The following is a 14,568-nucleotide window of genomic DNA, read 5'->3' on the forward strand; positions in this document are numbered from 1 at the left end:
GCTAGACTCCCCAGAGCTACACTCTTTCTGATGTTCCCTAGTAGCAATAGCCACACAGGCTACACGGTCACTAGGAACATCAGGCCAAAGGCTTCTGCTGGCCCTTCTGGTATATTCTGCCACAGAGAGGGGAGACAGGCCGATGAAGTCATTAGGACCAGTGGCAGCAGCTGCTCCCTCCTGCTCCCACTGTGTAATTGCCCTGCCTCCCTGATTAAAATAGAGCAGCTAGAAAAAAATACAGGGACCTTGCATTATGGCATTTATTTCTTTTCTCTGACTTGAAGACCTGATTTTTTTTTTCTTTCTTGCAGTGTGATCAGTGTAATGCAATTTCAAAAACAGCAAAAGTGTGATCCTTCCCAGAGTTCCTTATAATGGAATTTGTTCAAAGAAGATGGATTTTATGGTTAATTTCTTCGAGGTACTTACAGAATCATTGAGAGGAATCAATGAGGTAATATATAAGTGACGTACTTAGTCAACCTCAAAGTATTATATGAATGCCACAAGAGGCCCAGTCATAAACTAAATGTGTCTCTTCTCAGAGGCCCAGTCTAACTAAGTTGGAGAGATTCTTTATCACAGTGACCACAGAGTAACAGCACTTTTTGGCCACAGGAATTCATAAAAACTGGCTACTCAGTGACTGAGTTGTCTTGACCTGAATCCATGAATTAAGTTCCCATGATAATGAAGCATCAATCAACGTTAAAATCATAATTATTTCTTTAAAACCATGAGAATTTTGACAACAGTAGAATATGTCCCCATACACTGTGTGGCTATTTCCTACCTTGTTAGTTCCTCACATATCTCTACTATCGCATGAATTTATTCTCTCTAAATAGACCAAATGCTTTCCTTTGTTGTTGTTTAGTCATTTTTCAGCTGCTTCATACTCTTTGTGATGTCTTTTGGGGTTTTCTTGGTAAAGATACTGCAGCAGTTTGCCATTTCCTTCTCCAGCTCATTTTACAGATGAGGAAACTGAGGCAAACAGGTTTAAGTGACTTGCCCAGGGTCACACAGCTGTCTGAGGCCAAATGTGAACTCAGGTCTTCCCTGACTCCAGTCCCTGACTCTGTTCCCTGCACCACGTACCTACCCATATACTTCCCTACTCAGTGTTTTATTTTTTTATGTTTTTTAGAGTTGGCATAACTGGGATTATTTTGGTTTCCAGTCATACTTAGAATATTTAATTTTTTTTAATGAAACTTCCAAGTTAAAACATGAAATATTACCAAAATTTTTATACTACTATTGGTATTCTGATGAGAGGCAGTAAATACAAAATAAATTTTGTATATTTTTTGGAAATTTTGAGGAAAAGTACTTAGTTTTGAATATATATCATATATATCATAGATAGATAGATAGATAGATAGATAAAAATATATATAAAATTTTTGGTAGAGGCAGAAAGGAAAGGTCCATATATTCATTGTCTGTAATACTGAAAACTAGGTAGTTCAGTAGATAAGAGGGTCAGGTCTAGAATCTAGAAGACTCATATTCCTGAGTTCAAATGTGACCTCACATACTGACTAGCTGCATGACCCTGGGAAAGTCATCTCTGTTCGCCAAAATCAGCTGGAGAAGGAAATGGCAAACCATTCCAGTATCTCTGCCAAGAAAAGCCCAAATGAGGTGACGGAGGGTCAGACACAACTGAACAACAACACAAAAACCGGTGAGAAAAACTCTACATAGTTGGAAAAACGATGTTGCTACATAGTATGAAAGCTTATTCAAACTCGCAGTAATTACATTTTAAAAAATTCAATTGAAAACATTTGATGAATTCAAGTCACTTTGTCCAGAAAGTACTGGATGATAAGATTGCTGAGTGACTGACAGTGCTATTTGAAAGACCATGAAGCATGGGAGACCTACCATGTGATGGGGGGTGGGGGGAGTAAATGTGCAGTTAAAAATAATGGGGAGGGAGGAAAACAACCCCAACAAACAAAACACCAGAGTCTGCAGAAACGAAACTAGGGAGCTTCACTTAAACTCCAGGTAAAATTCTAAAGCACATCCTTCAAGACTGTCAACCATCTAGAAAGAGAAGCAGTGATTGTACAGAGTTAGCCTGGCTTTTTTAAGTGCAGGTCATGCCAGACTATCTTCATTTCCTTTTCTGACATGATTCTAAACTAGTAGATGAGAGGAATGCACTGTATATTTGGTAGAACTTGATTTTAGTGAAGGTTTTAGTTAAATAGCTCATACTATTCTTTTGGAGAAAAAGGAAAGATATAGATTAGGAAAAAAAAATTAGATTCAGAGCTGTTGGACAGCCAGACTCAATTAATAGATGGCAATGATTCAATATCTGTATGGCAGGAGGCATCAAATAACATATTCCAGGGATCTTGCTTGACCCTGTCATCTTTAACACCATTATCAATCACTTGAATAAACGTATAGATGGTATACTCATCAAATTTGTGGCTGACATATAGCTAAGAGAGATAATAAAGATAGTGACTAAAAAAAGTCTGGTTTCAAAATATATCGAGATGCACATCAATGTGCATAAATGTAAAATTATTTGCTTGAGGCCCAAAAAAATTAACTTCACCAATATAAAACTGGAGAAGCACGGACAGGAGCTGTTCTGAGGAAAAAAAAGTTTTGGGGGGTTTAGTGGCCTGCAAACTCCGTACGAGTTTATATAGGATACTAAAAAGTTGGAAAGTGAGTAAAGAACATTTTGGGTGTGGAGGTTAGACAAGACAGCCACCAGTGTCAGTGATTTGATTATTCTTCTTAATTCATAATAAGGTACTGTTGCAATAAGTATGTTATTCTTGTAAATATACACTGAATTTATGTGTTTGTAATGGATCACAAGGGGAACCTGGCCTGTTCCAGCTGGGCACATTTACCTCTAGCATCTGTTAAGATCTGCTTAAACTGATGTGCTTGGGGTAGGATAGGGGAAGCTTTAAAACTATCTGAAATTGTTATTTTAGAGTGGTTCAAATGGGACTAATATACCATACACTTCTTGAATCTGTTCATCAAAAGATATATGATTTCACTGCTATGGACCACTCGCCCCTGTCAACTCAAGATCTTCAACAGTTCTGATTTACATTGTCTCCACCAATTGTTGCATTGTCTATCTCCCCTAAAAATTATCACTTGCTGGTCAGCTTTCTAGTGATGAACCTCCTTGAATTTAGACAGACTGGTCCATGCACCAGAGACACCACTGTCTCTGTGTTGTACTTCAAACTATTCTAGTTTGAGAGAATGTGCCATGGGCCTGGTTTGGCTTTGTCTCTACTATCTCTTGTCTTTTTTGATCTCACCAGCTCTCTTTAGTTCAGTTATCATTTCTGTGTTTCCAGATCCATATATATCTATCTCAGATATCTCTCTGGCACTACAAGACCCCAAGGCTGTATTCTCTGTTGTACATCTCTACTTGCATATCCTGTTGGCAAACTCTGTGTCAAATTAATCTCTAAGTCACTACAAAACTGTTCAACTTGTTCTGCCCTCAGTCCTAGAATGAACTTAACTATGTCATCCAAATCCTTGTCTGTCTTCAAGGATAACATCCAGTAGCACTTCTCCTTAAAGGCCTGCCCATCTCCCCTCAGGCATCTCTCTCCTCCATCTCTCTAAGTTGTCTTTGTTTTCATTCTGGCCCCCACTTCCACCACACCTCGGATCACGGAGGCTCCTAGACTGTTTTTGTCACTGCATCCTTAGCACCCACCAAACACAAGTCAAAACATGCACTACTTAGACTCCTCAAATTCACACTGAGTAACCACCATGGTATCTCCCCTGGCTTTTTCTGATGCTTCCTTTTATAGGTTCTGGGTGACTGCCCTCATATGTACAAAATTTTACTTCAATTGAATACTGAGGTTTGATGATAAGCCCAATTAGAAAGAAAAACAATGAAACCTGTTAGACAGGTGTGAGCTAGTCAAAAACTTTGTTCTGATGAGGTACTAAGGCAATGAAAGACAGTAGAATTAGTCAACTCTTTACTGGGGCAGGGATTTGCTTATTCTGAGCTAGAGCAGATAGAATTAATTTGCCACGGTCCTTAATGTTTTTCTACATATGGATATCTTGCTGTGTATGTGATAATGGGCAATTTTCTTTGAATATTATCAAATGGATATTATCATATCCATCAATAACTTACTGAAACAATCAGCCAACAATTTACTTCACCAAATTCTTAGGGATGAATAGGGTTTAATGTCTAATTAAATTATTTAATTACATGATAGTTTAGTTTAATTAAATATTTAATGTCAATATTGAGGTGCTGCAATCTAGTAATAATATGGTATTGCCTGACAGAGGCCTACTCTGACAGCTCATCTGGCATATGCCAGACTGGCCACTGGGTGCTGCACTTATAGGTCATTGAAAGCTATAAAAAAAACCAAATATAATACCAGGCTGGGACCCACTGAGGTACCTTTCACTCTCCAGTGATAGTAGCAGAACGGGGGGAGAAAGGAGCATTAGGTAGTGGGTACAATGAGAAAAGCAAGGTGAGCACATGTCAGTATCATCTCAAGACCAAAGAAGAGATGAACGCAGATACACATGTATGAACATGCACAAACAGAACATAACTGTTGTATACAAAATGGTGAAAAACAGTGATGTGGTGTAATATAATAAACATAGTAAGCTGATGTGATAACAAATATATGACAATCAATGTAATATAACATAAAAATTATACACACGGGATGACTGGTGACCAACTCTATAACCGAAACTGTGAATATGTATCTTCCTATGCATTTGGTCTGCTGGCCTTCGTGTTCTTGAAACTTCAAGGCACTGCAAACAACAAGGAGAAGAAACATCAATACCATTTTACTAAAACAAACAACTTTTAGCTGTGATCTAAATATATAATTTCCTAGCCTTCTTCATGAAAGGTCCAGTTAGCTGTCTCTAGGCTAACCTAGCCACCCTTTTTGCTCAGCAGGAACCTGGACTGTCAAGCCCCTTCAACCTCTTCTTTCTATTTCCTAGTCTGTTTCTAACTTTTTGATGCATTTGGCAGCAATAGAGAGGAGGATGAAGGACAAAGCTGAAGAAAATTGTCAGTTGAAGAAATCTAAATCACTGACAACTCGCGTTTTAGATACCACTTGACTTGTTCCTTTTAGTCTTGCAGTCCTATTAAAATACACAAATATTTCAAACTTCAAGAAAACTGAAGTACCTCACAATAAGTAAGAGTACTTCCAATGATTATTTTTTTCTTCCTTTTTATTCACACTGCAATACTGTACCCAGGCAAGAAGCAATGCTCCAAGTAATACATGGTGAAAGAATCTGTTTTCAAAGGCCTCACATTTCTGATCAGCAGTTTCGGAGAGAAAATTTTATTAAATTATTAAATAGGATCATAAAATTGTGAACCTGTGCTAGGTAAGACATGGTTTCCTATCACATTTTTAAAGATCACCTAAATTAGAAAGTTCACAAAATCCCTTTAACAGTTCGCTCAGTATCTAATAATGTTTATCATCAAATTCTTCCTTCTAAGGATTCTTCCTCATCATATGAAAGGTCAGTCTCCTATCTTTCCATTAGGGTGCCTTGCTGTTTCAGCTAGGCTGACTCTCTGACCCCTTGGGCAGTTGGATGAGTTGGTGGAAATGGCTGGAGTTGTATCCACAAATGACGAATGTAAGCATTGGTATGGAAGCAGGACTCAAGGTCTTGAGGATGCTGTCACATCTAGGGATCCTTTACTTATCTACCTATTGATGACAATGGATCAGATCAGCAATTGTTGCTGGTGGTGATGAAGGCGGGTCACCTCTCCACAACAATTTCTCCCTTTGATAATGGCTACAGGGGCTAGGATGAAAGGAGGTATGGCTATCTGGAGGACACTGCTATTCCCAAGGGTCTTGGGCTGCTGCCATCAGATTCTGAGAGGAAAATGGTGTTCAAAGTGGGGAATGTGACCCGACTTATCTAATGCAATTCTGCCTTTTATCTCTTCCCTAGAGTGCCTTACTCCTTCAGCTCAGTTACCCATAGGGTAATTCTTCCTCACCTCCCATCACTTCAAAATGAATAGGTCCCAATCTTCTCATATCTTTCACACTAAACCTTCTTTCTTCTCTTTCATTTTTAAACTTCTGTGTCATCACTATCCACTCAGTAGCCCATGTTTTTCATCTTGGAGTTACCTTTGACTCTTAATTCTATCTCACTTTCTCAGGTCCAATCAGCAACCTGCTTTTATTGATTTTTACCTTTGCAAGCCCAATCACCATACCAAATGAGACCCTAACACCCAGATTTTCTTACTGATTTTGCCCCCCTCCACACATTCTTCCTCTGATTCATCTTTCATATCAATCTTCCTTATGCATACATCTGGACACATCATTCCACCGCTTAAGTTTTTATTGGCTCTCCATTGATTCATAAAGTTCTGCAATGACTTTGTCTAGCATCTCAGGTCTTCCACGAGCAGAACCATCACGTTTCTGACTTTATGACCTTTTTCTCTTCATTCAAAGTTCTAAACAAACCAGACAACTCTCAAATTCACTATGTTTTCATCACCATCTGTAGAATGAGCTCATTGTCCATGTTATCTGTTTAAATTCTGAGTGACCTTGGTCTAGTCGAAACCAGGGAGGTTTTCTTATTCTAGTACGGCTACCAATCTTTTATTTTTTTTTCTTACTTTTAACATTTCTACTTAAAGTTCTGAGTTCCAAATTCTATCCCCGTCTCCTCCCTGAGAGGGTAAGCAATAGGATATAGCTTATATGTGTGCAATTATGTAAAATATTTTCATATTAGTCATTTCATATAAGAAAACTCAAATATAAGAAGGTGCTTCATTCTGGATTCAATATCACTTTTTTCTCTGGGGATGGATAATATGCTTCATCATTGGTCCTTTGGGATTATCTTGGATCATTATATTGCTGAGAATAGCTAAGTCATTCACAGTTCTTCATCAAACAATATGACTATTACCATATACAACGTTCTCTTGGTTCTGTTCCATTCACATGTAAGTCTTTCCAATTTTTTTTTCTGAAATCATCCTGCTTTTCATTTCTTATACACAACAATATTCCATTACAATCACATACTGTAGCTTGTTTAGCCATTCCCTAATTGATGGGCATCCTTTTGATTTCCAATTCTTAGCCACCACAAAAAGAGCTGCTACAACTATCCTTATACAAATAGGTCTTTTTCCTTTTTCTTTGGATGTCTTTGAGATATAGACCTAGTAGTGGTATTGCTGGATCAAAGGGTATGTGTAGATTTATAATCCCTTGGACATAGCTCCAAATTGCTCTCCAGAATGGCTGGATCAGATCACAACTCCACCAACAGTGCATTAGTGTTCTAATTTTCCCACATCCCCCCCAACATCCAACATTTTCCTTTTTTGTCATATTCCCACTCTGATAGGTGAGGTGGTACCTCAGAGTCATTTTAATTTGCATTTCTCTGATCAGCAGTGATTTAAAGCATTTTTTCATATGATTATAGCTTTGATTTCTATGTCTAAAAACTGCCTGGCCATACCCTTTGACCATTTATTAATTGGGAAATGACTTATATTTTCATAAATTTGACTCAGTTCTCTATATATTTGAGAAATGAGGCCTATATCAGAGATACTTGTTGGAAAAAAACCAAAAACTTCCCATAGTTTTCTGCTTTCCTTATAATTTTGGTTGAATTAATTTTATTTGTGCAAAACCTTTTAATTTTATGTAATCAAAATTATCTACTTTATATTTTATAATGTTCTCTAGTCTTTAGTCCTAAATTCTCCTCTTATCCATAAATCTGACAGCTAAACTATTCCATGCTCTCTTAATTTGCTTATGTAACCTATCTTTTAATGACTAAATCAAATGTCACCTCCCACATTCACTGATTCCTTAATTTATGACCTTTCTCTTTAGACCTCTCATAGACGTTGCATCCTTAGTATATTTATCTTTCAATGTTGTGCATCTATTCACTATGCATAGTTATTCAGTTATGTGATGTCCAACCACATCCACAATGGATTATAAAACCCCAGGAGGGTAAAGCAGAGGCAAAATCTTATCTTCCCTCTCAAGCATAGGAGGTGCTGTGTACACAGCTACTATTTAATGTTTGTTCAGAGATTTAGACTTGGAATTTTTAAAGGTCATCTCTTTTAACCTCCTCACTTTTAAAATGAAGAAACCAGGGAGGTTTTGACTAGACCAAGGTCACTCAGAATTTAAACAACAACCCCTGAATTCAAAGCGAGCACTTTCCATCACGCCACAGATTAATTTATACTATGGCATGAAAGTCAATATAACACAAGTCCATTCTGGGCTTCATTTTAACAGTGGCTTAAAGTGGTCACAGCACAAGCAATGAGAATGGAGGCTCTGTCTGTTGTTTGTCCTTTGTTCTCCAAGAAGACCAATGACATCTAAAGTGCCATGTCTTCAGTTGCAGGTGAACTGGATTTAATCATCAGCCTCACTCTCTCAGCCAGTGAGCAGAGTCCAGTGCCAAGACCAAGGTCAAGAAAACTGGGCAAGGCTCCAAATGCAGTGGGAGAAGGTGGTCTTTTAAGGCCTTTCTCAGGTCTCGGTTTGTCCTGAGGCAAAATCCATTCAGTGATTACAGGCTAGGTAAGAATGACACAAAAGATGGCCTAGTTTGCCTTCGTGAAACAATCAGTCTGGGAGGGAGAAAAATCCTTAGTTTCTTATTTAAAAAAAAAAGATCTTTCAAGAAAAAAAGTTATGTTTCAGAGATCCTATATAGCAAAGATTCACAGACTCCGGGACTTCCCTTCCCCCACACACTCTTTTTCTTTTCTTATTCTAGTACGGCTAACAAGAAAAACTATTCTAGTAAGGCTAATAGGCTATCATAGAAATCTGTAAATATGTCTATGAAATGGTGAGGCACTTGAAGACAATCTTTTATTATTTAATGACCACATAAATGTATGTCCTCTACACAAGTTCTAGCTAGAGAGAACAGAGGATATTTTATTTATTTGTTGGCCATCTCTTCACAGTCGTGTGTGCTGTGGTGGTCAAGTTATTAAACTGGCTAGAGGATGAACTGGCTGAAGTTCAAGTGTCTAAAGTCTGATAATAAAGCCGGCGGCTTAAAATAAGCTGTGAAGATTGATCTTCCTAATTCCTTTCCCTTCTCTCTCACTCTCTTCTCCAAATATTCTCATTATGCTCCAACAGCCTATACATTATTGGTTCATTTAGAAGACACATTGTTATTCAACATAAAATAATAGGCCCTGGAAAAGAATGGAAGCAAGAAGATATAACTACTTGAAGGGAAGCTAGGCTCAAAGGGAGGGTTACTAACCACAAAATTCATCAGAGTAACTATGTCTTAATAAGGTGTTTGGAAAAATGTTGAGGGCTGCTCTTAAGAGTCCGATATGGGTTTAAGATCCAGGACAGAGTTTGACCTTTGCCCAGGTTTTAACCCAAAGGGCTCAATAATTAAGAAGCAGGGCTCTCCAAATCTCTCCCTGCTAGGAGGCTCCAGAGACATTCCTTCTCACTCTTCGAACCTTAGATTTACATATTCACTCCTCTATACAGGCACCAGGAAAAAGCCTTGGAATTTACAACCCTATCTAGGAATTCTGATGAGGAGGAAATGTATGTTGTCACATCCTTAGCAGATGTTTCAGGGAGTGTCTCACCGGGTGGACTCTTTGAAGTTAGGATAGATTTTCTCTATATATCCTGTAACCTCAGATGAATAAACTGAGTCAGCCCTTACTGCTCCACCTGGCCTACATCTCATGTTTATTTCTCGCTTTTCCATTCAGTGTACTATCTGGTTGCGGGCAACAGAAAAAGCATAAAATAGCCATATTTCACTGGAAGGAGGTACAGCACCTATAGGTAGAAGAGAATGGGCTAGGACAGAGTGAATAGTAAAAGTGAATAGCTGGATGGAAAGATTCTTGTGGCCATGGTGGGCTAATAGGGATTAAGGAGGAATGGTAACCTTCAAGTCCTTTTTTCATAAGGGGTCCCTACTTATGTTTTGGCTGTTGCCGTTTCAAAGGTTCAACTAGTGTAGTGACATAGTGGTTATGACAAGGGTAAATGTTGACCATTGACACAATTACTGTCCTATATGGCTTCTGCCCTTTGTAGCTAAACTCTTAGAAAAGGTCATCTACAATAAGTGCCTCCATTTTCTTCTCAGTATCTTCTCAGCCCTTCATCTGGCTTCAGACCTCAGCATTCCACCCAAACTATTCTCTCCCAAGTTCTCTTAGCTATGGAATCCAATGCCTTTTCCTCATTCCTCATCCCTCTTGACTTCTTTGCAGCCTTTGACACTGTCGGTCACCCCCTCTTCCTTGAGACTCTCTCCTCTTTAGGTTTTCAGGAAACCACTCTCTCTTGTTTTTTTGTTTATTTTTCCTGACTGCTGCTTCTGTCTACTTTGCTAGATCCTCCTCTGGATCATACCTTCTAACTGTAGGTGTCCCTCAGAGTTCTGTCCTGAGCCCTCTTCTCCATCTACACTACTTCATTTGGTGATGTCATCATCTCCCACGAATTTAATTACCATCTCTATGTTAATGACTGTCAAATCTACCTTTCCTGCACCAGTCTCTCTGCTGACCTTGGATATGGCATCTCAACCTGCCTTTCAGATATCTTGAACTGGATGTCCAGTAGACAGTACACAAAATGTAACGCTTTATTTTCCCTATTACGATAGAAGACAACACTATCCTCACAGCCCCTCAGGGTCACAATCTTGATTCTTCAGTACCTCCCACCCCTCACATCCAATCAGTTGCCAAGGCCTGTCAATTTCACCTCTGAAACATCTCTCCAATGTGTTCTCTTCCCTCCTTGGACACGGCCCCCACGCTGGTGCAGACCTTTATCACCTCACACCCAGACTACTGCAGTGGCATGCTGGTGGGTTGGTCTGCTCCAAGTCTCTTGCCATCATTCTCTACTGAGCCACTAATATGATTTTCCTAAAAGTACATTCTGATTATGTCATTCCCCTCCTCCCATTCCCCACCACACAATTTCACGAACTCTAATGGCTTCTTAGTGCTTCCCTTTGGCATCCAAAGACCTTTGCATCCTAGGGCCCTCCTACCTTCCCACTCTTCTTACAACCTACTTGACGTGTATTCTTCAATTCCAGTGCCACCAATTTCCTGACCTCCATCTTTCCTTCCTCTGCTCAAACTACCTCCTTGACTAAACCTTCCTATTAAGTCCAAAATAAAATCCCAACTTTTACTGGAAGCCTTCCCGTAATCCCTCTTAATTCCAGTGCTTTCCCTCTTCTAATTATTTGTTATTGGCTTATCCTCTAGGTAGCTTACTGTTTGCATGCTGTCTCTCCCACTGAATTGTAAGGTCATTGAGGGCAGGCACTGTCTTTTTTGCCTCCTTTTTATTCCCAGGGCTTAGCACAATGTGTGGCACAGAGTGACTGCTTAATAAATGTTTACTGAATGAATGAATTCCTACCAAGTCTAGTAGTCTCCACCACAATGGATTTGGCAACGTGAAGGACAGAGAAGGAAATGGCAAACCACACCAGTATCTCTGACAAGAAAACCCCAAATAGGGTCATGAAGAAACAGACACAACTGAACATAACCAGCTGCAGCAAAACAGTCTAAAATGATATTAGCACAGAGCAACACCACCTACCCACAGTTATCCAAAAAGAATATAACATGTAAAAATGTGAATGTAAAATGAGCCCATTACAGTTTTGCTGGCTAAAGAAATATCTTCAAGCAGCATGTTACTTCTTTCTTTCTTTCTTTTGAAATAAGATCTATTTCTAAAACTTGAAACACACCTCCTGGAAGATATGTTCCCAGAAAATCATGGGAAATACAACAACGCATTTCTTCTATTATGTTAGAATTTGCATTAAAATCAAAATACAGAAACCTTAACACAAATCAGTATTTTTGAACAATCTAGGTAAAGAGAAAACGCCTGTGGAGCTACTCACAGTTTAAGGTGGAATTGCTTATTTCAAGCGTTTAAAAGAAAAAGCACAAATGAACGTCTACTATGTACGTATATATAAGAAGTTACACCTTTGGCACTAGAAGTCAGGGTGGTTTATCACTCTGCATTGATACAGACCGTGACGGTGGTTAACATCAGCGTTGGCGAAGCACCAAATTCAGTCTTGCCAACTCGACCAAACCACACCACACCACACTGTACGTTCTTCAAGGCCCGGGCGCGGTTTGGGGCTGCTGGGAGCCCCGACATGTCGGGCCCAGGGCGAGTCCCCCGGAAAGCCTTCCCGACCTCGGCCTGGATCTCCAGGCCTGGTGACTCTCGGAGCGGCCTCGCAAACGGGGACTCTCCGCAGGGCTCCTCTCATCCAAAGGCCTGTCAGTGACACGGGCCTCGGGGTGACCCGGCCGCCTCCCGAGCCCAGGGGCCGGTGGGGGCCCAGAGCCCCACGCCGCGTCCTCCTCGAGGCCCGCACCCACGCCGCGCGACGGACGAGGCGCGGCCACGTTCACGCACCGGGCCTCGTCCAGCGGCGCCCGGAAGGCTGCGCGGCCTCGGCCCCCATCTTCAGCTTCGCAAGTCCCACCACCTACCTGCAGCTGCGCCACGGCCCAAGGACAGCCCACGACGGCTGCCTCTGCGCACGCGCGGGAGCCTCGCGCAAGCGCAGCTCCTCAATCGCGGGGCCTCTGTGAGAGGGCAACAGTCTGCGCAGACTCAGTCCTCTGCCCCCGACGTCCCTCCGTCTCTCATCTGCTAGGTAGGGGGGCATAAACGGCCCCTGCCCTCATTGTGCTTACCACCCAATGGGGGAGAAAGTGTGTGCTATTGCACAAGCCGTCTAGTGACCTAGATGTCTGGAAGCCTCATCTTTTGAGCCATTTGCTTGCAAACGTTTAATGATTTGAATTATTTCCTCCCAAATCTTAAACACGTGGGACCATTTTCAGAGGAATAAAAGCTTCCTGTGGAAAGAACTGTCTCAGCTCACTGTAGCACCTAGGCCAGTGCCATGCATAGAGCAGGTAGAGCTAGACCTGTGTTTTCCTTAGAAAGGGGAACTTCTTAATGAGAAAATTACCTGTACAGGTCGGCATGTTCACTGTAACTTAAAATGATTCTCTTCCATTTCTTCTCTGTGTGCATATCTGCATACATGTTTATATGTATACAGATAGACGCAAAGATCTAAATAGATATGTCTGCAGATATGGATGTAGATAGACCTATAGAGAGATCTACATAAATTTCTGGGTATATCTACATATATATGGAGAGAGACTGAGAGAGAGAGTATATGTATGTCTGTATAGGTAAATACATTTATCTATAGATACCTTGTTTCTACGTTTTAGACTGTGAGCTATGTAAGAGCAGGGTTTTTTTTTTCTCCAAACCTTTCAGTCCTAACCTAGCATTGCTACTGGTACATAGTAGGCACCTCATAAATGCTTCTTGATTTCACTTATGGAGATCACTAAGAAGAGGCAAAGTGGCTTGCCCGGAGCCTCACAGTCAGTCTATCAGAGGCAAAACTAGAACTCAGGTCTTCCTAGTTTTAAGGCTTGCCTTCTATCCATCACCACATGATGCCTTTCCTGGCACAGCTGTGGACACTTAATTGGAATTTGCTGTAAAGGCAAGGACAGCTTGGTGATGAAGTAACATTGGGTTTGGCTTCAACGCACCTGGTTTTGAGTCCTGACTCCTCCACTGACTATGGATTTTTAAGTCATTTAACTTCCTTGGGCCTCAGTTTCCTCTTCTGTACAAACATGGGAGGAGATATATTACTCTGACCTCCCTTCCAATGTAAAAAAAAAAGACTAAACAAACAAACAAAAAACATTTTTTCTTGCCTTTGAATTATTCCAAAAATCTCAAAGGTAGAGAGATTTGGGGTACTTGAAAAATCATCCCCTTTGCAACGCTCCATAGAAAAGTAGCTAGTCACCCTCCTGCTTGTGTGGAGAGCTGCTGAGGAGGAATTCACTCCTCAACCCAGGCCATTTTACTTTTCAATAGCTTTCAGTGTGAGGAGGTTTTTCCTTGAGTCAAGCCTAAATTCACTTTTTACAGCCTCTACTTACTGCTCCCAGCTCTTTCCCCTGAGTCCCAGTAGAACAAGTACAATCCTTCTTAGCTTTGACAACCCTTCATATTTAAAAACAGCTATTATGTGCTAGGTAAAGGGTCCTTAACTGCTTCTTTTTTTTTTTTAATAGTAGACTCTTTGACAGTCTGGTAAAGCCGTCATAGACCTCTTCTTAGAATGCATTGTTGTTGCTTGTTTTGTTTTTCTTTTAATCATAATTGAAGGAACTAGTAAATTATGCTTAGAGGTTTGTGAAAATATTTTTTTTTCTTTCCGTCTTGTAGACCCTGTGAAATCTATCCACAGGTCAGTGGACTCAGGTTAAAACATTTACTGTGTCTTTTATTCTCAATGAAAACATCCCTAGTTTCTCCTATGGTGTGAACTCATGGCTGTTCACCATTAGTAAGC

At 40.3% G+C, this 14,568-nt stretch overlaps 1 protein-coding gene across 2 annotated transcripts in view; it reads right to left on the minus strand.

Moving 5' to 3' along the window:
* LOC144454760 (uncharacterized) overlaps window positions 1-12,720 on the minus strand; it is a 30,221-nt gene extending 17,501 nt beyond the window's left edge. Inside the window, exons 1-2 of one of the 2 annotated variants that reach the window (XR_013483281.1) lie at window positions 12,656-12,720; window positions 4,740-4,836 (exon numbers count right to left, since the gene is read on the minus strand). Coding sequence is in view for 1 of the 2 variants with exons in the window: in XM_078147259.1 (XP_078003385.1) it covers window positions 4,740-4,836; window positions 12,183-12,314 (229 nt within the window). In the remaining variant the exon portion in view is untranslated. Of the gene's footprint in view, window positions 1-4,739; window positions 4,837-12,182; window positions 12,621-12,655 lie in introns of those variants that run through there. The other variant, XM_078147259.1, reaches the window with a different exon arrangement.
* Window positions 12,721-14,568: the final 1,848 nt, after the last annotated feature.

Source organism: Phascolarctos cinereus, unplaced genomic scaffold, assembly GCF_003287225.1.
Source record: "Phascolarctos cinereus isolate Bilbo 61053 unplaced genomic scaffold, phaCin_HiC Scaffold_7;HRSCAF=346, whole genome shotgun sequence".
Taxonomy (NCBI): Eukaryota; Metazoa; Chordata; class Mammalia; order Diprotodontia; family Phascolarctidae; genus Phascolarctos; species Phascolarctos cinereus.